This window comes from Lathamus discolor, chromosome 2, assembly GCF_037157495.1.
Source record: "Lathamus discolor isolate bLatDis1 chromosome 2, bLatDis1.hap1, whole genome shotgun sequence".
In the NCBI taxonomy this organism is placed as follows: Eukaryota; Metazoa; Chordata; class Aves; order Psittaciformes; family Psittacidae; genus Lathamus; species Lathamus discolor.
Window position 1 is genome coordinate 60,005,848 of NC_088885.1, and position 25,877 is coordinate 60,031,724.

At 39.5% G+C, this 25,877-nt stretch overlaps 1 protein-coding gene across 1 annotated transcript in view; it reads right to left on the minus strand.

The window, feature by feature from the left end:
* SMARCC1 (SWI/SNF related, matrix associated, actin dependent regulator of chromatin subfamily c member 1) overlaps positions 1 to 25,877 on the minus strand; it is an 86,994-nt gene that overhangs the window by 35,977 nt on the left and 25,140 nt on the right. The window contains exons 9-21 of the mRNA XM_065667029.1: positions 24,444 to 24,569; positions 23,632 to 23,750; positions 22,278 to 22,402; positions 21,418 to 21,477; positions 20,693 to 20,730; positions 19,460 to 19,581; positions 18,657 to 18,728; positions 14,487 to 14,600; positions 13,583 to 13,736; positions 13,145 to 13,258; positions 10,439 to 10,498; positions 6,000 to 6,258; positions 5,162 to 5,323 (exon numbers count right to left, since the gene is read on the minus strand). Of these exons, the coding sequence (XP_065523101.1) occupies positions 5,162 to 5,323; positions 6,000 to 6,258; positions 10,439 to 10,498; positions 13,145 to 13,258; positions 13,583 to 13,736; positions 14,487 to 14,600; positions 18,657 to 18,728; positions 19,460 to 19,581; positions 20,693 to 20,730; positions 21,418 to 21,477; positions 22,278 to 22,402; positions 23,632 to 23,750; positions 24,444 to 24,569 (1,525 nt within the window). The remainder of the gene's footprint in view (positions 1 to 5,161; positions 5,324 to 5,999; positions 6,259 to 10,438; positions 10,499 to 13,144; positions 13,259 to 13,582; positions 13,737 to 14,486; positions 14,601 to 18,656; positions 18,729 to 19,459; positions 19,582 to 20,692; positions 20,731 to 21,417; positions 21,478 to 22,277; positions 22,403 to 23,631; positions 23,751 to 24,443; positions 24,570 to 25,877) is intronic.

Below are 25,877 nucleotides of genomic sequence, written 5' to 3' on the forward strand. Positions count from 1 at the left end.
GTCCAACCTGGACTTGAACACTGCCAGGGATGAGGCAGCCACAGCTTCTCGAGGCAAATTTGTAGAGCAATTCGTAGACCAATGTAAGAGCTGTTAGGAGGCTACTGCTGCGGAGAAGGTTTCAAGGCAAACAGGACATCACAGAAAGACTGCTTCCCAACCACCCTTTAGAGAAAATTTTCGCAAAGAAAAGAAGCACACAGAGCATCTCACAGTAAGAACTGCCCCTGGACTGCCCCTTGTGTCATAATACATTGACGGACACTCTGCAAAACAAAGTGTTCTTTCATATTACATAGGGACACATTCAGCTACAGAGAGAGTTAGAAGGTATGTATGTGTGACATTAAGACTATTGCAAACATCCTGATTTAACTTAGCTTTTCTAGTCCTGGCTGTAATAATAAATGTTATTTTAAAATTAGGATGACAACTTTAGGCAGGTTGTAGTCAATGGATTTTGAAAACTGTTTGCTTGTATTAGCCACTAAGCCCTTATTTGCAGTGACAGCGCTACAGCTCTGCAGTCCCCACTGGCATTCTGTACTTGCATACATCAAGAGGAATGCAATGAAATGCTACATGTGTAAGGAAGGAAAATTATCAATAATTAGTTTGGGTTAAATAAGTTTACCTGGGTTGAAACAGGTTTTTGCTTCTAAATTAGAGGCTACTGAAAGTACCTCAAAACAATTAAGAGCCCTTTAAAAATTAATCTCAAATTCAGAATACACATGAAAGAAAAAAATACACATGAAAGAAAAAAACCCAAACAAAACATTTCTGACTTTCTGCATGAGATGACAGAAATGACTCCTGCCTTTCAGCTAGGTACAAATACAACTGCACTGATTTTCCTGTATGATCTAATGAGATCAATGAAAACACATAACAGCCAATGCAAAGAAGAATTGATCAGTTGGAGCTTTATGTCCCTGTTACAAAAGGGGAAGACTTCATTTCAATGAGAAAGACTCTTTAATCCCTTTTACATGGCACCAACAATGCTCTTTAACCTTATTCTGCAGGTTTGGTATTGTACCTTGCAGGATGTAGTGAATCAAATTAACAATGCTTCTTAAATCTGCAAGAGGCAGATGGTTGTGAGACACCACAAGACATCTTTCAAGAGAGAGAAACCACTTGCAGACAAAGAAACATTGCCCCTCCATGCCCTTCTTCCAATCTGAAACTGCAAATATTTTCTGTTTCTATGGAAGCTTGTTCTGTTTTGCATCATCTTCAAGAACATGTTTTTCAATACATGAAGAACTTAGAACTGACTTCTGATGAAGCCCAGTGACTTTACAGAGAAGCTAAGCTGACTTTAGGTCAACAAGAAAAAACCATACAATATTTCTATGGTAAGAATTTAGTGCTTTACCAGCAAACAGACACCTGCAGCACAAGCAGATATGTAACCTCCACTCTTGTCAGAGGAACAATAAGCAAAATCCCACATATAAATGCACAGAATTACTAGCACAACCTTCAGCTCAGCAAACAGTTTAAAGATGCCTGCAGGACATCCTAATCACCTTTGTTTTCACGAAGGCAATACACACTACCTGTCAGAAGTCAGACTTGAATATCAATATTTAAGAGGAAATACCATATAGCTACAGAAAAATCCTGGGTCTAAATGATAATTATACTATTATTTAAACTTTATTTTACATTTTCCACATTAAGCCAGGACTCCACAGCCACTGGAGCTTCCTCCATTTCTGCTTTACACAGCTACATACAGTAACCAGGTGGACATACACAGAGATGGCTGGAGAGCTGACAGAAAGCTACCACAGCTTTTGTGCGAGCTGCACGAGTCCGTCACAAGAAGACATTGACAGGCTCAATCCTCCAGTGGCGCAGAACTAGCTCACAGGCACCTGGATATGTGCAAAGTGAATCAGGTACTCCGAGTCAATGCAAGCATTGCTAAAACAAATTATTTCAGAGTTAAAGCACACCCTGGAGACCACAAGAGAAATCACTCTGCCAAAAATGAAAGAAAAGAACTTCTCATGTGTATTTACACTTCTGTGTAGCTTTGTGGTACGTGTATTTGAGAATGCTACAAAACCATCTATAACCTGTTAAATTTAATCATGTCTAAGTCGCTTACAGTTGTACTGGTCCCAGTAAGTCAGACCACCATTCCCTCAGTGTTCACTGTCACAGATGAGCTACACCTTGAAGCACTCACATTTGTGTCAGCCGAGACACTTCCAGTGAAATACTTGTTAGAGTAAATCTAAAATGTGCAAGTTACTGCCTCCAACACAGGCACTTCAGAGATTGCCTTGTGCCTCACTCAGTGCACATATTTGCAATCAGTGTAGTTAATCACCTTTGGAAAACCATTACGAAAGCACACATCCTCAGTGAAGACTTAATTTGAAATGCCTAAGTACCACAGATGTACTGAGTATTTCTTTTCTCTGGAGCTTAATTGCTAGCCCAAGAGCTGGGATCCCTTCTTTGGTCTCTTCCAGCCATTTTTACTAAAACTGATGCAGAGTAGCTTCCTCTATCATACTCCATGATCTACAGTGGGACACTACCTTAGAAAGCAAAAAATAGTGTCTACCATGCTTACCACAGCATCTGAACCACTTGAGTCTTCTGATAACTCTACTGAAGCATTCCTATATTCATTTAAAAGGAAACATCATTAGATATTAGGAAAAAATTCTTCTCTATGAGTGTGGTGAGGCTCTGGCACAGGTTGCCCAGAGAAGCTGAGGCTGCCCCATCCCTGGCAGTGTTCAAAGGCCAGGTTGGAAAAGGCTTGGAGCAACCTGGTCTAATGGAAGGCGTCCCTGCCTGTGGCAGGGGGCTTGGAACTGGATGAGCTTGAAGGTCCCTTCCAACCCAAACCAGCTTGTGATCCTACGATCATCAGCTTTTAGAAAAAACTAACAATGAAGAGTTAAAGTTAAAAAAGAGATTCTTGGATATTAATTTTAAGTTCCTGCAATCTGTTCCAGTCATATTTTCCCCTTTTGCATTCCATATTGCCCATAAACCACCAATTTTAAGAGTTTTTAAATTATTAAGGAGCCTAATAAAACAGTTAATTTGCATGATTTTATTTCTAAAATGTAACAACTGATGAACTTTAATTATAGTATGGAACCCTAAGTCTCCATAGTGACATTTAATGCAAAACCACAGCTCCACTTGAACAGTAGCACCACACAACATTGTACTTCAATGCATTAAGCACACCTCTGCCAGTGCAAGCTATGGGTTCCCCTGTGCCCTCCAGTGCAAAGCTGTTTTGGAGTTGGAAGGCACCACAGATTGTCAAGTGACCCAGTTCACTCTTACTGAGAGGCTCCCCCAGGGAGAACCATCTGCTCTTGTCCTAATTTATTCCATTAGTCACAGCCCAATACAAATCGCATTAGCTATAACAGGACAGTATTACTTATAGAACTCACCATATAGCTCACTCAGAAATAATCATGTTATGGTCATCTGCTCTCCAACTCCCCATATTAAATGGCAACCACTTCAAAATCCCTATTTGCAACTTGGGAGCCAATTCTCCTAGAAGACTCCTACAGACTAGTAATGGTAAACTTCCATGGTTGTGCTGCAGGATTAACAATTAAGACTCCAAGTAGTATTACACATTACAGGAGTCCGTAACATACTAAGGTGATGTCTGTACTTGGAGAATATGGAAAAGGGAATAACACCTAGATTTGTTTTATAGCAGACTTGAAAATAAACCCTTTCAACTGAGCTTTGATGCTTGCTGTCAGTTTTGCACAATGGTGTGTGTTGGGTGCTGTGGAACAGGGAGAAGCAGATATTCCAGGTGCCAGTGTTCCATTTTCAGCCTTTATTTCTCATCTTCCCAAAGCCCCAAGCTGGCTTACATCAAGTCTGTCCCACCAAGTGCAGAAGTGAAAAAGGTGACAGAAGGATTAAGTGGTCTGTTAACTTCTTCTCTATTTAAAAAATACCTTGAGGAGTTACTCAGTACTTTTAAATTTAGAAGTGTAGTTTTACAATGGACACTTAGCACCATAAATGCTCTACCTGCATCTTCACCTGTATGACTAGCAGTTGATAACAGCAAACACACCCAGGTCTTTCACAATCCTACTGCACAATTTGGTGCCTGGCTCATGTCTCTAGAGGGGGTGACAGCAGGTCAACTATGAGAAGCACAAGCACAGCCCAAGTCAAAACTTCCTGTCAGTTTAGTCACCGAATTCACTAAAACGGTGATACACTGAACAAAACAGCAGCCAGCAATGCTAGAAAGAAAACAAAGATCTGCTGACAAGATGGCAGATCTGCACCAAATTGAAGAGATTAAAGTCTCTGGGAAAGTCAGCAGGTACAGAGCAAACTGTCATGTCTACCCATTTTACTGTTAAAGGAGATCCAAAAGAGAGCTATATAGAAAGGGTTTCATTTTATAGGGAGCTGCCACAGAACATGCTTTTACTTTCCATAGTAATGAGTAAATAGTTTGGACCTATCAAGGTTTCAGATAAGAGACTTCATACTAGAATATCTGACAAATACTACAGAATATAGCTCAGCTGAAACCAAGCTCTTAAACAAGACTTTTCTAGTACAGCAGTATAATATACAACTAGAAACAAGAACTATAGCATTATCATATACCAGTTGACCATTAAATAAAAAGCTCCTCTTCTGCTACCATTACCATTAGCAACATACTCAGAGTACAAGACTTGGGTGAAAATCTATTACCAAAAGCATGATATAACATTACAGATTCAGCTGCAGCACAAAGAGCCGATAAAACTCAAGTTTTGTCATAACTGCAGTGATAGAAAGGCAGCACCCTCCAACTACTCTAATACCCATAGAATTAGCATGAAGTGTTCTGCTCCGGCATTTTTGCTCACTCAATTCTGTGCTTCCACAGCAATAGCCTTTCCATGGAGCGAAAGCAAGAAACCAAATCCCTGAAACTAAGGCTAGTCCTGAATTCATTAATTCAGTGTCAAAGAGTTACTAATCCTGCAGCAAGCAGAACCTGTCACACTCTCCTTACCCACGATGATTTCCATCTCCTATTGGAGGTGAACTTGTGGTTTATTACAAGTCAGAAGAAAATCCCTAAGGAACCTCATGTGGAGAAATTTCTGCATTTTGATGGACAGCCTACCGATTTTCTCTGGCTCATCTGGACCTGTTCCGGCAATGCAGCTGCTCTCTAGACCGTATGTTGGATCCACCTTCCCAGAGGCTCTTGCTGCTTCCTGTACTTTCTTTACGTGCGCTTCAACAAGCTCCAGTGGTACCTCCTCTCTGACACGAGAAAATTCCTCTGGTAAGAGAAAAAAAAAAAACCCCAAAAAGAAATAATGTGAGGGTTTTATGGCAAATTATAAGTTATGATTTTCCCTGATCAATGTGCAGGTACATCTCATGACAGAGGGAATTCTCAAATATGTAAGTTCCTTCTTTTCACAACAGGTCATTAATTTACTCTCGCAAATGCCATAGGAAGGGGTTTCTTCCCAATTACATAAAATTGTGTTTTACATGGAAAAATAAGGAAAAAAGTGAAAGGAACTATCTCAACAAGTGTGTTTGAGTACATATAACATATATATACATATATATACATATAACTACGGCAGATAATTTCACACAAATACAAAAGGAAAAAAAAAGTTTAGCTTTGTGCATCTACCCACAGCTAAACTAATGACAGTGGTCACAGTAACACAACTACTTGGTGGTGCTTGCAAACACTATCAAGAGTCAATAAGCACAAAAGCCATCTTTAGACTTTCAGTGGCCTTTAAGAGCTATTCTAGCTGGTCTATAAATTGGCAGTTTCAGTAATAACAGAACACAAAACTGGGTATCAGTAGAGCTCTTTTCTACATATGTGTAAACTCATCCAGAACAAACTCTAGAAGAAGCTGATTTTAAAAGCAGACTGAGAGCAAAGTTGAAGAGAAAAGGTAAAAACAATTGCTGGGGCAAATGCATACCTAATGCAGCCTTTGCTGCAGCCGATGCCACCCGAGGATCCACCACCGATGCCAGAAAAGCAACGGTGCTCATCACTGGATTGCCAGACTGGCTGAAGGGGACGGGCTGGTACGCCAGCGGGCCCAGAGATGCGTCAGAGTTCTCCAAATAAGGGTCTTCAATTGGAAGTCTCAGAAAATGGAGAATGCACTCATCTTGGGTACGGCTCCCCACATGCTCCGAGACTTTGTTCCAGTCATCTTTGTACATCTCCAGAGCCTGCAAAAGACAAAAATCATTGTATATACAGTAACTACTCTGGGGGAAAAACCCTTCTTTCTGCAAAAAAGTATTTCCAATACTAGTTATTTTGGTGATGGAATAATAAATTGGGATCAGACAACTATTAAAAATTATTATTTCTTGTAGCAAAATTATTCTTCATAAGAAGTATGAACATCTGACTGAGACACTGATTACATTTAAGCTGTCGGGATCATCACATGGGTTTCATGCTGTTATTATATCAAAAAGAATAGTCAGAAGATTTGGGATTTACTAATACTTGCATAGTTAGTGCTTCCCCATTTTGCTTCAACACGAAAAGCTTTCAAGAGAAGTAAGTTTGCTTATCCTACTAAATCTCACCAATTCTTTCAATTTCCGTAACTACTCCCCCTGTTCTTGTGTTCTCTCATTTATGCCTTGGCACACTGAGCTCTCTGGGGCAGGAACAGGGTTTATTTCACTCATGTATACTAGCTATGATGGTGAAATCCAGTTTTTAGATCCAACAGATGTTATAAAAGAGCATCAAACCAATATTCCAGGAAAAAAGAGGAAAAGATACTCTATATCATGAAGCCAGAAGAGATCAGTTCTCCAGCAACTGTTAACCAGTCTGATTTTTGTTATGCATTCAGGTTAATGAGTCATTATTATGTAGATAAGGCACGTGATAAAACAAGAACTTCCCAATTAAATCAAGGATTTTGTAATCCAGTATTTCAATCATTTTAGAAGTTACTTAAGATCTTCACAAAATAATTCACTAACAGTGAGCTACTGAAGTCCCTGCACTAGTTTTTGAAAAACTAACCCATTAGTATTGTAAAAAACCAAAGTGGCAGCCTAGAAGAATATTATCCCTTAAGAAGTGTTTTGTTTTTTTTCTCCTGAAAACTGTTTAAGTTATTTAAGCACTTGGATAGCATAAAGTAAGTGTTTAAGTATCCTGAACTGTTAACTTCTACATTACTGAGATGATTCATGGTCCAGTCACCTAGAAAAAGTAAAAAGCCATTTAAGACCTAGGCCAAATGTGTCAAACTTAAAAATGAAAATGGGATCTGCAACTTACAGGCATAACAGAAATCTTCTGAAAATATTTAATACCAGAGGCCTGAGCAAAGGTGGCAAACACCTCTCTGTTTGAGCTGCAGATCCCATTTTCATTTTTAATATATTTTGCTGAGAAGTCATGCTGGTTTTTATTTACCCTGGACTTACCCTACAACAAACAAAGGCAACTGCTTTGCTTCATGGCAAGTGAGCAGGCATTTTAGCAACAACTGGTGGAAGGAGAACAGTCTGAAGTAGATATTATTAGACTGCATGAGGGATCCCTATGGTACACCCTCACTGACTTGCTGGCCATAAGACAGGCCAGGCTGCCTTGGACCTTAAGGCACCTGTCTGCGGGTATAATGTATTTCAGGAGATACAGACATCCTCCTCCTCCTTATCTAACTACTTATGATAACTGAAATTCCCCAACCAATATCCATTTAAGCATGAACATTAAGAACAAATGAAGCTAATGGCTTTTCAATACTTGAAATCTTTCTCACAAGGCTGACAACTACCAGAAATATCAACCTTCATGGTAAAATGCATGACTCTCCACACGCACAACCTTTCATAGCATAAAGGCAGAATCCAGAGCTGGAATGTATTTGTCAGACATCATGCGGAGAGTACATCCCAATTCATCATTTTGGAAATGAACCAAGGACAGATGATATTGGACAGCCTGGTCCACATCACAGTAGTCTCTAACTGCCCGTGAACCATTCTTCTTACCTCTGCCTGATCTTGCCCAAGTGTTTAAAGAAATGAGAAACTGTTTAGTTCACTAGGTCATATTCATGGGGAAATATTTAGTTAGTTCAACTTTCACTTTCCCTAATTTCGGCTCTGTGCTGTAAGCTGTGTGTCACTGCCTATCCATTTTTAATCACACTAGTGAATTAGATCAGCTCTGCTTTTCGTGGCCATGCAGGGCTTTCTGCTCATTCTCCTTCACTGCTTGTTATTTTTCTGCTAGACAACCTAGCTTCCACAATAGTTGTCCTTACTATAAATAGCTGAAAATACACTTAACTATGCAAGAATAGCACTCTGTGGAGAGACAGACAAGCGGTGAGGCAGGAAAGATGAATCTGGGAGGGAAACAGTATTTCCTCCCCCAATTTATTCAGTCAACAGGCAGAAGGACAGTAATTATTTTAGATAAGACTTATTTTTCAGAACATCACTGCATATATAGTTGCCTAAATCTACCCTGAGGATTTAATTGGACTGAGCTGGCTTGTTACAGCTGAATTACTTATGCTTGAACTGATATACTCTTTACTGATTTATTCATAGGTTAAATCTACAAAGAAAGAAGAAAAAAACACCCTTATTAATTCAAGCATATTAAATAAGTTGTAGTCTCAAGACTGTTTTTTTGTTTGGGTTTGGTGGTTTTTTTAAGGTATCTGGATTATTTAATTAGGCTACCATTTGCTATGTATGATCATAAGCTATAAATGAATTTTAAATAATGTTACTAGTAAGCAAAGCAGCCAACCTATCAAAACATTAGTCTTGCTTCTCCATACAAGAATGCCATGAAAGACAATTTAGCTTTTTGTTACAAACAAACTTTTTTCCACATGGGAATAGAAAAGTACGAGCTAAACAGCGCATACCAAGCTAACATAAAAAAACCCACCAAAACTCTATTTAGGCTGTTCGATGAACACACTTCTGTGAGCTGTGAAGGCTGAATCAAAGACTGCTGTGCTGAGGCACTTTGGCTAGCTCAGGGAAGAAGCTACTCAACACAAGTTCAACGCTGTCAAGCACCATCAAGATCCATTGTCCACGCTTTTCCTTATAAAATTAACTTTTCAATAGGTTTACCAACACGTGTAAAGACAAAAAAAGTCAGCACAATCACGCAATTGCAGTCTGCTTTAAGCTCTCTCTTCACATAAAAATAAACCAGCAAAAATAAATGCCAAACTGTAATTCTTAGACCAGAACCCTGAATTACATAAAAGGGTAAAAATCAACCACCCACAGTCTACATCAAGAAAAATGTTTCTTTAGACGAAAGCTAGGTAATAATAATTTTTTTACGGGAAATGGCAGCACATTAATTATTTCAGGCCAGAGATTCTCCTTCTGATGAAGCACTATGAGAAAAAATGCTGCCCTGATGTCAGTGTGGAAGACTGAACAAACTTACGTAGTGCACCTCTGGGACTCCAAGAGACCTGACAATTATCATGTGGCTCAAGAGCATCAGATTAAGGAATCTATGGATGAAAACCTGATCAAGTGTGTTAGCAATTCTCTGAGCTCATTTTTACAGTACCTCATTTAAGTCATCTCATGTGTATTTCTTGTAGACTTCCCAAAAAAGCTGATAGACTACATCAAGTGCAGCTCTGTGGCGAAAAGAATGAGTAGACGCGTGGGACTAAAGAACTACCAAATAAAGAGCTTCCCTTCTTTGTGGCAGAAGACAGAAAACAGCCTCAACTGTTTCTTAACTATTTAAACTTTAAAAATTAGTTCTTTCCCTCCCTTGCGCACTGTGGCATAGCCATGAACCTATAAAGATTATCAGAATTTCAAAGTATTTATCTTAGTGGCAGGTAAACCATTACCTGAGGGGCATTCAAGCTGTTAGTAACTTCTGTTTACTGAAAAGACCTCTCTGCACTGCAAGATCTGTTCCTGAGTTTATGCAAATGTTCTTAAATACTGAATTTCTTCCTTGTAGGTACAAGTTAAAATTTAAACCTTAAAGTATATGAAGCCCCTCTATTACAAAGATGTTACTGCCAACCCTTTTTGGTAACAACATTCTTGTAACTGTGATGGTCAAAGAGATGATTCTGAGGGAGACCTATAACTTTTTACCAGTTTAAAAACATAACCACAATGAGACAGGCAGCACTGCCTTCTACAAACAGATACTCGACCGCTTTGCTCCTCCAGCTACAACAGTTGAGTCCCAAGAGATTGCTTCCTACTATAAACTCGCCAACCCTGTAAAAGCATGCAGCTGTCATCTAACTCCGCCTCAAAAAAATGGTTAATCTATATGTAGGTTTTTAAAGTGTGCAATGATATTCTGCATGTTTTGGTTTCCCAGACTTTGGTTTTGCCCTCATGAACTTACTTCTAATAGCAGCAATGTCTCTTGTTCTGTCCATTCTCTTCCAGCACTTGCACCTTTACTCTATAAAAGACAGGAGGGGGAAAAAAGAAGTGAAATACAGGTCTTTAACGCACAGAACTTTTTTGAAGAAAACATTAAGAGGGAGAATAAACTGTTATTTAATCCAGTCAAACATGTACCTTTCACAGCCTTCCTACTACAGCTAATCATGTTATCTTGTACAGTGGTTCAATTCACATGATGTACTTATGTAGCTACAGCACGCAGGTGAGTACATTTCTGCAGTCTCTGTGGAGGCTGGGGTCCACAGATTCCACCTTCCCAACACATCTAGTAGAACTTGCAACTCCTCTTTTATTCCAAGCTAAAGCAAAGGGATCTGGTATCCTTTTCTCCTGGCTGTCTTTGCTTGCATAAACAGCAAAGAGGATTTTCCTAAATAATAAAGCCCCTTAGAAGTGGTGATGGCATTCTGGTCAGCTTGATTTTTGCCAGTAAAATTAAGCAAAGAACAGAGCAGTTTACACAAAGCATCCTTCAGTTCAAAGGACAGCAGCAGATAGGCACAACAGAGTATCTAACCCCCACCCAAGCTGCCATACAGCTGAAGGATGCTGCTGTCCCATGAGGAGATGTTATTACTTGATTCAGGCACAGCAGGGATTCTACCAGATTAAAGGGCACCTTGCCCAGTGGAATAATGTTTCTGTCAGAGTCACTTTAGCCCACATCAGCTTCCAACACACACATATTTGACTGTGTAAGGTATGTGCTGGTCCCAAAAGTTGTTCATTTATCTAGTAGTTCATCAGTAATTCAGTAAAAGAAAAAAAAACAACCAATAAATCTTTACATGTGAGATGAGCTATGTGAAAAGACAGTAATTACAAGATACTCTGCATATTCAGCAATCACTGGCTCCAAGGGTTGCTGTTTCCAAATCCATACCTTGTGAGATTTCCTAAAAGTTAACAAACTCTTTGTGAAAACTTCCCCTTCTGTGATTCCAGATACCATGATCCATTCCATGTCAAATAAGGACAAAAGCACCTTCTCAGCTACTTATGAAAGACCATTATCTAGATTTGATGTCTCTGTGCAGGACCACAGCAAAAGAAATATTTAGGAGAGGTAAATCTATCCTATCTCAAGATGCATTTCACAAACAAATCACTACCCCAAACAGAACATTAATCAAACTGAGTCATCCAGCAGCTGATCAGTTCTCTTTGAGAATGTATGAAGAGCCAAAAAAGCAACTGCCAGACACAAAGCAAAAAGGGAAATCAACTTCTGCAAACAAGTCTGTTCAAGTTCATTGGTACAGTTGTTCGTAAATAGAACCAGAGTCTAGAACCAGCAGAAGATTTATGAATTTTTACATGAATATTTATACCTTCATAAACTAAGCAAAAAAGTCAATCCATAAACGTAATGATGGAATTAGGGTTTATAAAAAATGCTTATCTCTAGAACTACTGTGTGTTGGTTCCGTTTGGTTTTTTGTGGATTTTTTTTTTTTTTTTTTGTTTTTTTAATAGTTCTCTCTCAGGTGATAAAGTAGAAATAGTATAAACGACAGTGTACAAAGTAATCTTGTGGGTTTCAATAATACTCTCTCGGGAAAATGAACCAATTACACAGAATTAGCCTCCCGGGCTCACACACTCTTAGGTGTGAGCCCAAGAGAAGCACTAATCAGCAGAACTTTACAGACTACCAAATGGAAGGTGACGCTGAAGTAGTAACATGGTATTCCTGCAATACCTCCAAGCACTATCAGGTATCAAACACAGGTATCCGGTAGCAGGAGACAGGCAAGAGGTTATAGAATTACCAAGGTCACTCAATGGTATCTCAAAACTTTATCTAATACAATACATTGCCATGACAGTGCTAAAATACACCCTTTGTAGTGATTTTGTGACACCTTTGGTAATCAAGCAACTGTCTAGTTTGCTCAGTCTGGAAAACCCTTCTCAGACACGGCAAACAGGATAAAAACTCCAATGGAAAAAATCTCTGTTTCTGTACTGAATCAATGGATAGCCTGGAGAAGAGAAGGCTGCGTGGGGACCTAATAGCAGCCTTCCGGTATCTGAAGGGGGCCTATAGGGATGATGGGGAGGGACTCTTCGTCAGGGACTGTAGTGACAGGACAAGGGGTAACGGGTTAAAACTTAAACAGGGGAAGTTTAGATTGGATATAAGGAGGAAGTTCTTTCCTGTTAGGGTGGTGAGACACTGGAATCGGTTGCCCAGGGAGGTTGTGAGTGCTCAATCCCTGGTGGTGTTCAAGGCCAGGTTGGATGAAGCCTTGTGTGGGATGGTTTAGTGTGAGGTGTCCCTGCCCATGGCAGGGGGGTTGGAACTAGATGATCTTGAGGTCCTTTCCAACCCTAACTATTCTATGATTCTATGATAGTTTGAAGCTGAACCATTCAGGTGTAATATGAAGTAACATAACAAGCTCAGCATCTGAAGACTGACAGTATTTACCAGTCTGGGGTAGGTATGTGTCTTTCTTTCTGTAACATCAGATACCAAATACAATCACGTATCTTAGTGTCCTACGCTGAGATGGAAATAAAATCTAAACCAGGAATCTATGAGTAACGTAAGTCATCTCAATGTCATCTAGTAAAGGACACTTGAGGAAGAAATCTTAATAGCAGGAGACAGGGAAAAAAATCCCAACATACTTGCCTTTGCTAAAGTCTTTTTTGAGTATATGTCTGTGCGAAGCCCAAAGTTCTGCAGATCAGTTGGTTTCTCCTTGTTTTTCTCTGGAAAACTCAACATCTGCTGAGCAGCTGGAACCTGTGAACAAACATTAAAACAGAGAGATGAGGGGCAAGAATCAAAAGTTATTCAAGGTTTTCAGACAAGCATTAAATAGAAGATGGACTGAACAAGGCAGTCAAACATAAATCTACAGAGATGATTTTACATAGATAGTATCACTTGCATACAATGCTAGCAGAGCTTAGAGATTCAAACTACCTGAAACTCTTAACCTAGCCGGACAAAAGAAAAAAAAAAGGAACATGTCACCAAATCATGCACAAGTTATTCTGCCAAGATATTAAATGACACTGGCTAGAGCAAAGGTAAACACACATTAGTGCAACCTGCAGGGCTCACCTGTGGAGTGCGGATATGGAGAGGCATGAGTCCAGAGGGTGTATCAGCTAGCACATTGAAGTGAGGAGTAGGAGGAGGGCCCATTGCCATGGGACGGCTTTCTGGATCCACTTGGTAGTTAATGAGACCCCACTGCTCCAGAAAAGCATGTACTCTATGAAACAATGTGACAAATTAAGATCTTAAGAACTGAAGCCTTGGATTTGCTTGACACCATAGAAAGAAGACAGCAAATGGGGGAGTTTAGGTTTCCGGATCAAACACAGATCCAGAATCTTCTACAGTCCTTCACTAATCACAAATAGCAATACAAACCACACAGCATAAGCTTTGTGCAGACTTGACTGCATTTCAGCATGTTGCATAAATCAAACCATGGTATTTTTGGTTACAGATAACAGAAAATTAATTAAGTGTAGACAAAGAAAGCTAGGGCTGCATGCATGGAACCATTTGCAGGCAATGTACAGATTGTATGGGCTGCACAAGCATTGACCCGTTTCCCTTGTTTGTCCTTAACTGTTCGTCACTGAACTGATGTTTAGGAAATTGCAGATTTCTAGGGCTCTGCTGCGCCTCACAGCTTAAAACTGACAAAACTGAGTTGCAAGCATTGAATTTCTGAAAAAAATCCACATATTTACTGGACAGCAGAACCTAACTCATCACAAATTAAGATCAAAAAATCTGCAGGCACATTTTAGCAAGCAGACAATATTATAAATAAAAAGATGAGTATAAAATAGTCATCTGGTTGCCATAAAAGTGGGGAAACTGCTAATCAACAGTATGATGGCTATTGCCCACATTTCTGCTGTCATACTGGAGCACTTTCATTTTTAATGCAGCTCCTACTTCTTTTTATTAAAGCAAAGGCAGTAGCTGAGAGGGCCACGGCTTTTACCTCATGACGGCACACACATCTCCAGTCAGATTCCTTCTGCAGGCAGTGCTGGTCAAGTACTCTTGAGGGTTTAAGCGATAGGTGTCAATCATGAAGTTGCGGTAAGCCAGGTATCTGGAAGACAATTGATAAGTAGTTCATGTACGCTGAAGTCTAGAAGTTTAAGATATATATTTTAGGATTCACCTTCTCCAAACACCTTTCTTACTGACAAGCAAACACCAGTAAGTAATTTTTATTAATGAAATTTAAGAATCAATATCAAAAGCAAAAGCTAAATAGAATTTATTTTTATATACGGAATATGACCCATCTCTTCCAGACTGTTTCATTCTGGATTTTATCAGTGTTTGGACTAGCAGTATGTTGAAGCACGCTTAAATTGCAAATGACACAAATAGCACAGCTGTAGCTCGATCACTAACCAAATACTTGTGCAACAGACCACTGGCTGCAGAAAAAAAACCAATGGGGTCTGATCTTCACATGGAAACAGGCTAAATAATCCTTATCAATCCCCTCCAAGAGCCTGGAAGGAAAAAGAGCTGAACATAAAACCAGAAGTAGTACACCAAATGGAATGCTACTCTTTCTACAAGTGGAGTTTTTAAGCCATAAAAAGATCAGTACGGAAAAGTTACAGAATAGCAAATTGGAGAAGACAAGATCTACGAAAAGCAGGAGGCAAGAATCCAGGAATCATCACTGCACTCCTAACCCACTGAGGTGGAACAGTTGAAGCAGAAATGACCTTCATGACACTCCGGTATTTCAGAACACGGGCAAACATGTATTGGGGTTCAGCACATTGCCTGCACTGCAGACATTGCTTCACAGGCTTTTTCAGTAAATTTCTGGAATTTACCCAAATGCAAGTTGTTCAGAACAAAACAAACTACCATAAAATTGCCAGACCTGTTCTTCCAATGAAACAAAACCAACCTGTCAAATACAAGCAAGTATCCTTTGCAAAGATGTGTTCAAAATGGCCTATTATAAGCAGATTTCTGCCTTTGGAAAATTCAAGATATGGATGTCTCATTATGTGGCGTGCAAAAGCAGCTGGTAACCAAAAAATATAAGGCTTACAGAGATGGACACCAGTGCTTTTCAAAGGCAAGACATGCTGCTGCACGTACACATTCCTGACAAAACTCCACATCTTCATTTTGATAAAATTACATATAAAACTTGATAGAAATAAGCTATGTGACAGGTGCTGGGCTGCTCCACCTTGAATGTCTGGTGGGCAAGAAACAAAAAGAGCTGCTTCCATGGACCAATATGCAGGAACATTTTCCAATGCTTCTGTACAGGACTAGGTTACCACCTGCTGGACCAAGAACAGGTACTTTAAAGTGGTCTTGGCTGCAGAAATTAGTTTAATATTAATTAGTTAAGGTCACATTACTAGGTGAAGAGAAAAGCCTAAGACAGAAACATCCCTGAAGTTTAGCCTGAAGGGAATCTGTTTTCAATAATGACATGACCCATCAGCTAAAACATGTCAAGAGCGAGAAAGATAAGTCAACTAGTATTTAGTTAAAGCCCCTCTTAAGACAGAAACCACCCTCCAGACACTACAGTCAGAAGAATGACCCTGTGTGCACTTTAGAAACAGTATTTTCATTGGCCTGAGAACTAAGCTGGAGGCAAAACATTTCCATTCAGAAGGATACTTCTATTTTACTTGAAAAGAAAACACCAAGCCATAAGCACATGCTACTCCTATAATCCCTAAATGACAAAAATACAAATCTAGGTTAACATCAGGATTGGGAGGAGTCTCTAATTTGCTTCACTCATAGCCAATAACAAGTAGCAGCTTATGGATGACCTATAGGAGACCTGATGTTATGATGTCAGCTGAAAAAAAAGAAGCATGGGATTACATGCGATGACCACATCAGTGGCAAGCATGACAGGAATATAAGGATTCTTTTGGAATTCAATCTGTTTGCAGTCTTAGACACTGAGTCCTAGAACCCCAAAACAAAAATATGATTAGTTAGTGTCAAATAAATTTTGATTCAACCAAATTTTAGAAACATAACTCTGCAAATCAGACTTCCGGAGAAACTGCAAATGACTATGGGCTGAAAATCATTCAGGGTGACAGAGACCCTCAGGAGGCCTCTAAGCCAATCTCCTACTCAAACCATGGTCAGCTCTGCATTTTCATAGAATCAGAGTGGTTTGGGCTGGAATGGACTTAAAGCTCATCCAGTTCCAACCCCCTGCCATGGGCAGGGACACCTTCCACTAGACCAGGTTGCTCCAAGCCCCATCCAACCTGGCCTTGAACACTGCCAGGGACGGGGCAGCCACAGCTTCTCTGGGCAACCTGTGCCAGGGCCTCACCAGCCTCACAGGGAAAAACTTCTTCCTCAGATCACACCTAAATCTCTCCTCTGTCAATGTGAAGCCATTCCCCCTTGTCCTACGCATGAAGGCCCTTGTCCAAAGTTTATATCCAGATCTCTTGTCAGCCTGTTTAGGCACTGGAAGCTGCTCTACAGTGTCCACAGAGCCTTCTCTTCTCCAGTCTGAACAAGCCCAGCTCTCTCAGCCTGTCTCCACAGCAGAGGCGCTCCAGCCCTTGGAGCAACTTTGTGGCCTCTTCTGGACTCATTCCAACAGCTCCACATCCTTCTCAGGTTGCAGGCCCCAGAATATCTTCGTGATCAGGTTGCTTAGAGCTCTGAGACCAACTTTTGACCAGGTTGCTTAGGGGTTTCTTCAGAAAGGCCTGAAAGATGCCAATGAAGAGCACTCCCAACTTCCCAAGGCCCCATCCCAGCGCTTCATCATCTTCAGAGTTAAAAATTTTCCTTACATCTAGATATAACTTGCTGTGTTTCAGTTTCACTTATTTTTATTCTGCCACACACATAATGAGCCTGGCTCCATCCTCTCAGTAACCTCCCTGAGCACTGGGCTGCTACTATAAAAATCTCCCCCAATCTTTCTCTTCTCCAGACTGAAAAAACTTAGTTTTTAATTTCTACCTCAGCATTAGATCAGAATCCTCACAAAATAAGTCATGCCTGAAAAGAGGAGATGCAAGCACAAGAACGCTCTAAGATCTGCCCTGTTCATCTGCTGAAGAGGATGGTTTGCAGGATGGTTTACTACCATTATTAGTTTGAAGTAGAAAGAGAAAAAAAAACCCAAACCATCAGTTTGCAAACTCAGCGGTTCATTTTGTTACACTGCTAAAACCATGTGATGCATGAAAAAACCTGCAATACCTCAAGACAATAATCATCTTCCCTTATTATTTAATTTAAACAGCTTCAGGGAAGTTGTTTAAGCTGTTTAAACAGCTGTGTGTGTATAATTTTTGAATTAAGAACATTTAAGTTCTGCAGTAGATACCAGATCCCACAAGATGGAATAGGTACAAGCTGGACCTAAATTCAATTGAGAGCTCCATCTGCATTTAATAGGAATGTCAAGAATTAAAGTGTCACTAGAGGGTTTGAAACAGCTATATAAGAAAAAAAACATACTACTTCTAGCAATGTACAACTCTAGCTCTCAGATTTAAGTCCGATTACCTAGTATTTGAGAACACAGTTACATCTCAGGCCTGTGAAGATTAGTTTTCCAAACCTCACTTGCGCTTTCAGCATTACCCATCAGTTGCTCAGAGAACCGTGAAATCAATACAGATAACTGTGCAAAATCCATTCCAGTCTGACACAGCATCCTACAACAAACTCTGTGATCAATGCTTACACACAAACCTCCAAGTCTCAAAAATACAGCATGGCGTAAGAAACAGAGAAAAGTACAGATGACTGTTAAGCTTCTGTAGCATCATGAAATTTTTGAGATTTCTTCGGAAGATGATCATGCCTTGTACCACATGAAGTTCATGAATTTGCTCCAGTATTACTTGGGAGAAACTCGTTTTATTTTTCCTGGATAACCACTATTAATTATTACTTTGATATTTAAACTTCAACCTCTTGTAGTCTGATAATGCACATACATTATCAAACTACAAGAAGAAGAGGTGGTACAGGTGCTCTTTCCTTCTTTTATGCTCCTACTAATATAAGCTTAACACATGCACAGCTGAAGTGACTGCAGGACTCCTGGAACTGGAAGCTGCTTTAGCTTGCTACACTCTTACAAACACACATATTCACGTGTTCTACTTACATTTCTGGAGTCTTAGACTTGTTTTTTCCATTGAAGAATTCAGGAAGAGCACGACGTTCAATCACATGAATACTGTAACAGAAATACACAATTCAGAATTGCATGTAATGTATACAAACAATTCGGATTCAAATACAAAATAATCTTTGAGTACTCTGCACACCTTCAAAACACTATTTGAAGAGAGAACACTTATACAAAGGATTATTTTTAATTTTTTTTAAGAAACTCTAGTATTCTAGCATAACCCTTTGAAATTTACCTATTTTATTAAAGAAGCAAAGCTGCATTAAAAAAAGCTTCCAACTACCTTGTCTTGTCCACTGTTGCCACCAGAGAGATGATTTAAGGTTGCCTTCTACAAGAATACATACACCTAATGCAACATGAAGTTTATTCTACTTCTTCAGATGTACTTCAGTAGTCTCTCAGCTGTGTTTCAGACTGATTTAGCTCTTGGGAGCACCATTTGCTACTACAAATGCACAGATCAAAGAGTTTTTAACCAATCATTATTTACCAGTCACTCCCAAAAGGCACTTGCACACACTACAGAAGAGTGATCTCATGACAAAACACCATCCCTGTCATAATTTTCACAGTAGGGATGTTATTACTGTCAATTTTCTCAGTAGGGGTGTACCTTCACTTTATAAGAGAAGGAATTGAAGCACAGAGCCCACATATACCTACCTCACTTTAAAGTAAATCTCAATTAGCTCAAGCTATGCAAAGTTGCCTTTCCTGATCTACACCAGCTCCACAGCTCTAAGTCTTCACCCAGTTCCCAAATACTTTCTTACCAGTTGTAGTCAAACCAAGATGCATAGCTTGGAATAATGATGTGGTTGGTTTGTTCAGTAACATTATCTTCACCTGGATCAATTGACCGACTTTGATCACCTTTGTTAGGATCTTCATCTTCCTGTATCATGGAGAAAATACAATGGTCAGTAGGTTGCCAGAGACATATCTATAAACTCTCAGTCAGAACAAAATTAGCCTGAAACAAGTGCTTTCCAATCCTGTGCAGAATAAACCTCTCCTAGTGCAGTTTCTGGTCAGTGCAGAAAATCTCAGGGACCAAAGAAAGTGTAATCTATGTCATCATAAAAATAATAAATCTTAACAAAATATTACAGAAAGCATAAGGCCAGGATGAAGTTTTTTACAGAGCCAGCTCTCAAATATGAAGAGCATACTTTGCAGTACAGTGAGATCACACTTTGCATCCTGTTTATAAAGTTAAGCATGCTCTATAGGAGAAGACGCTGCATTTCAATAATGTAATATACTGCAATCACATGGAACGCGGGTTGAATACTTTGTAAGCTGCCATCCTGGGTCTTGCTGCCACCTCCAGTTACTGACACTGCACCAATTTTTAATATTCTCTAAGTTGGGCTGTATTTTTGGTCACTTTTTCCCCATTAACTTTCTCACTCCTCAAAAAAGCATTAAAGGAAATCACATTCATTACTTCAAGTTTTACTGGCAGACACTTGTTAGCAATAATAGTTTCACGTCTGAAAAACTGCACCTCATTACACTAAGATATTGCTTGAATAAACTCACTTTGAGCAATCTTAAAGCCAGTCTTGCATATCTCTCCCTTCTGAAGAGGAGATACTAAATTCAACTTGTGACTCTGCATGTCCCTGCATTTGCTTCCACTCACGGAGTGAGAACACTCACAGGTTCGCTCACACAGGGCTTTAAAGACACCAGTGAGCAAGGACAAGGTGGAATGGCTTTGAACTGACACAGGGAAAATTTAGATGAAATCTTAGGAAGAAGTTCTTCCCTGTGAGGGTGGTGAGGCCCTGGCACAGGTTGCCCAGAGAAGCTGTGGCTGCCCCATCCCTGGCAGTGTTTAAGGACAGGTTGGATGTGACTTGGAGCAACCTGGTCTAGTGGAAGGTGTCCTGTGCATGGTAGGGGCAATGGAACTGGATGGTCTTTAAAAGTCTCTTCTAACCCAAGCTGTTCTATGATTTCAGTTTCTATCAAACTCAGTAAGAAACAGCAGCTGTTACCTTTCCTCCAGTTGCCACTGTCTCCTCATCCTGTTCATCTGAAAGGCAGAAGCATTGAGAATTACACTAATAAAAAGAGCTGACTGCTCACAAGCCTTTCTAGCAATGCAGTTGCTTAATTCGAAAGAGTATTTCATTTGGTTTGGAAGGGAAGTGAGGAGGAAAGCAAAGTAGACCATACATCATTAAGGCAATCTCATCCTTATGCAGGCACTCAACTATCCAAGACAAGGGAACAGATAAGAATAAAGAGGAACGATAATTAGAATTTTTCCACAGTTAGGAATCCATACCTAATTACCGCCTTCCCCAGTGACCTAGACATAACCTTGTTTAATAGCATATGGGACACTAGTTCATGCCTCTTCTGTCAAAGGCTTAGCAAAACTCAGGGAACCTGTGATTCACCTCGATTCCCAGTAAGAAAAATTCTGCCAGGAAAGAGCTTATGTGTCATATTAAGAAAGGTGCCTACAAGTGAATAGCCTTGCAAGTGAAAGAATAAATGTTTCAACTTGAAATACATATGAACAGCCTTGCAAGTGAAAGAATAAACATTTCAACTTGAAATACATAGGAAAAACTGAATTAATTCAGTAAAATAGTAGAATTAGAGACTTGTTTAAAATTGAGAGATGTAAAATATTTCCTCTGTTGGTCTGCAAGCAAGACTTTACTATGAAACCTAGGGAATGGGGTGTTGGAGGGTGGTGCGTTTGTTTTACCAAGGTCTGCTACTGTTCCTCCTTTCACAGGCGTGTTTTCACTGTCTTTCTTTGGGTTCACTACAAAAGCAAGATTAAAACTCTGATGAATAACCACACAAGATAAAATTACCAAAGTCTAGCAAGCTTTTACTATCCTATCAATTAACAGTTTTGCTGGTCATGTCTTTGCAGTTCAAAAGAGTTCATCTGTGCAGGTTGAGTACAACAGAGCATTTGTTTGATTTTCTGGAATTTCATATCTGAACACAAAACAGCTTCTATTCACGCATTTAGCGGACCAAGTACTGTACTTTCCCCATTTTGTACAACAATTCTCACATGCAAGTCCAAACCAGTTAAAAAAAACACAGATAGTGTGACACCCAAAACAGTTTGGTGCCAAGGACTTGGTAAAAGGAATTATTTTTCAGATTTATCTTTACTTAAGAGGTATTGCACAGATCAGCACTTTTCTGAAAAGGATTAATAACTGAATGCATTTGGCACATTGCTAGAGTTTCCACTCATTTAATGTGCTGCTTATCTGGAGTGTCTGCCATACAAATATTTTCCTCCAGAAAGTTCCACCCCACAAAACAAACTCTGTAAAAGTGTGTGAAAGCCATCCTAAAATTAGTGAAGCTAACTGTTTAAGCTGATTTTTGTAGATGTATTTCCAAAACCAAAAAGAAGGTGAATCTGCTATCCTTCTCCGATATCACATTCAGTTCCCTGACTACATAAAATTAGATAGGCACAGATCACCTGGCCCTACGGCCACAAGTATTTCAAAGATTTGACAAAACATGCATGTATTTTTCAGTGCAGTTTAAGCAATTGTCTTAACATTCAAAGAATCCAGTGTATGCATATTTTACCATTTTTGGGAAGTACCACTTCTTCTATATTAGGTACTGGTGTGGGATCCTCCATGTCCTTTGTAAGATCTTCTTGCTCATCTTCTTCTTTCTGCCCTCTCCGTTTTCCGTATAAGGCTGCTTGTCTAGAAGAGATCAAACAAATTCTTTTCCAACTACAACTGTCAGATATTCTCACCTTGATATTATTCTTCAGATATCAGGATTAAAGGACTGGGTCAAAACACTTAGGAAACCATGAACACTGTAGGAGTGGTGCTGGCGGAGCTGATGAAAGATACTCTCTGTATATTAACAAAATGAAGTAAGTTTTGGTTTTGGGTTTTTCGTGGGTTTTTTTTTCCAAAAAAAAAAAGAAAAAAGAAAAAAAGGCAAAAAAAAGAACTTATTTTCTATTGTTTCAAGACCAGAGACCACCACTGTATATAAATCTTGATTCCATCCCAGCAATTCACTTACATTTATTCTTTTAAAAGTTGCAATAAGGGCATCTGCTGCACAGAAGAGGTGACAGACCATTTCAAGGTGCACTGCCTTGTTTGATGAAAGAGGCTGGCTTGTAAGATCAAGTCTGTTTACCAAAAAAGCCATTTCGGAACAAAAGCAGAATCACCCAAACCTCTGCTTGCAGAATCTAACTCAGGCTTTACATTTGGAACAAAAAAGTAATTCAGATTATCAAGTCATTTTTTCTCCACATCAAATGATAAATTTCCAGTTTTGTCTTATTAGAGCCTGACAAGTCTGTTAAACAAGACCTGAATACTTAGCTCAAAAGTGCTCCCATCCATAACCACACATAAACCTTCATAAATAAGCTTTTATTTGGATATAATAATGACTGTTTTTTTGGTTAATAGATCAAACTAGCATTGGAAAACACCCTACACTGCAAGACACAAATGCTACTCTGTTAAAGTTGCATTTGAGAAGTGGACTTCAAAATACTTCCTAGGCAGATAAAATTCCTCAATTAAATGCAGTATCTTATGGAGCTGTATTTCAAGAACCACACGTGTAATGCATGATTGCACTAACAGAACTAGTTTGAGTTATTTTAGAAGCAGCTGAGCAACTTTTCATTTTGTAAATTCTGCTCTTGATGCAAAAATGAACCCTGTCAGTGACAGAGATAAAACAACTTGCACTATATTCTCCTCCACCTGCAGGCAATATATTTCTACAGAAGCGTAAAGAAAATACATATACTGCACAAGCAGTATCACTCAAGTCTATTGTAGAAATAATTATTCCACTGTAATCTAAGGAGAGCCAAATGAAAGGGGACAGAGATCCCTGTGTAGCACATTTTATCAAGAAAAATTTCACCAAGTTACAGGACTTGGACACTCACCCTTTCTTCCCTGTCTTTTTTCTCGATTCCACAGGAGTGGGGGGTGGAGAAGGAGAATGCTTTCTCTTCCTTGTACTTGCTGCTGCTTTCCTGTCTCTCCTCTCCGGACTACGGACAGGCTGTTAGAGAAGTGAAGTAGTTAGGTGATCCCAAATACTACAGTTATGGATATGCTGTAGGCTGCACTCTTCCTTAGTATGTGCTATAACAAAGAAGCTAAAAGCAGTAATATCACAACGCATGCTACATTCTGCTCCAGAATACTTCCAATTGTCAACGTGAAAACCCCTTCATTTTCTACAGCCATCCCCCAGAAGATGCAATCAATGGCTTTGTACTTAAGAAGTATGATTTTAAAGCAAAGCAAGATACAAAAGCGTATGCGCAACTTGTTCAATATATTTCACTCAACAGGAGAGATTTCCCAGTGAGTAGCCTGAAGTGAAGGTTGAATGAATATGTTTTCAGAGTCCTAACTAGCTTCCTGCACTGGGAGGGATACAAAAATTAGTTTCAGTAAGTATAGAGAATTTGGAAATCAAATATGAACAGCTGCTGCTTAACACACTCCTGGCTTCGTTTATGAGAAAGCACGGAGCAAGTCCTATCTCTTACCATTCTAAGGAAGGGTGGTGGGGGTTAAAGTGCACACTTAGATTTCTGAATCAAGGAACTACATCAGAAGAAAGTTAAACTAGATTATATTATCACACACAACTTAAACTGTTCAGCTAGCTTAACTTCAGCAACTTCAAGTCCCAAAATTTTGACTTATGCAGAGACAGTTGTCCATTAAGCAGAGAACCACCTACCTCTTCATTTTTCATGGAGATTCTCTGTCGAAAACTCACTGATTTCCTGTTCTCATCTACTTCATAATCCTCTTCATTCATCCATTCATTAAATACATCTGTGTCCAAAATCCACTTGGCATGAACCTAAAGAACAGAACAGAAGAACATATCAGTGTTGTGTTTCTGCCACATGCTCATGTCGAGGCCCAGACAGGAGAGCAAGCTCCTTGAAGTCCACCCCTCAAAGTCCAGGCACGGATGCTGAGCGCCAGCACCATGCTGGTCCAGTGGGAGCAGCCAGAGGAGCCAAATGGACAGATCCGAGGGTACCGTGTTTACTATACCACTGACCCGCATCTGCCTTTGAGCGGAAACACAACAACATATCAATATGCCAATGTGTTTCGAAAAAGTAAGTCCGAGACTGACCTCACTGGATTAATACTTGCAGCCTTGTTATCAAGGTCTGAACAACCAAGCATTTTGCAATGCTTTTACACATAACACATGACCATTTCATGAGGCAATACAAAAAAGAATGAACATGACTGTAACGATGCTGAATGCAATGTCTGCCCCTCAGTCATTTTTAAGCCTTCTGAAGTGTGAGGTCAGTTATTACAGCTACGACAACAGCTCTGCATTAAAAGCATACTTTGCATGTTGAAAATTAACATAAAATCTTCTAAATATACAGATCACCACAGCAGATACAGCACAAAGACCAAAATAATTAGGAAGAGTTGGCAATATCTTGGAAAGAAAAGACTGACAATCTTAACTTAAAAATATCCATCTTCAAATAAAGTTCTAGTTTACATAGCTGAAAATAAACTCTTGAGCTTTGGAATTATAATCCATCATTTATAGAAGCTGTTGTATCTTACCATGTATAGTAAGATTTATACACAAAAACCATGAGTTCCAGTTATTTACAGGTAACAACTTGAAGTCATGTTTGAGCAGACAAATTATTGTCTGACCAAAGCTGCTCTAACTCTGCTGTTCAGATCAACAGCATACATAAAGACCAACATCACGTGAAATGTACACAGGATTAAGTCCAATAATAGACAATAAAGTAGTAGTTACTACTGATTGACTCTAAGTGCTCTTTATTCTTCTCTTGCAATGAAATAAATCAGAAAGGCAAATCATTCCTCTACAATGAAAACTGATTAGAGAACCTAAATAAGGCCTTTGATGCTGGTTTGATTGCTCACATATTCAACAGATTGATAAGCACTGACTTTTTGCAGCATTAAATCAGTTAAGCACAGAGTTCCCATTAAATTGAACCTTTCCATAAAAAAAGGAGAGATATGACCCTCAGGGATTCATAGAATCACAAAGTGGTTTGGGTTGGAAGGGACCTTAAACATCACCCAGTTCCAACCCCCTGCCACGGGCAGGGACACCTTCCACCAGACCAGATTGCTCCAAGCCCCGTCC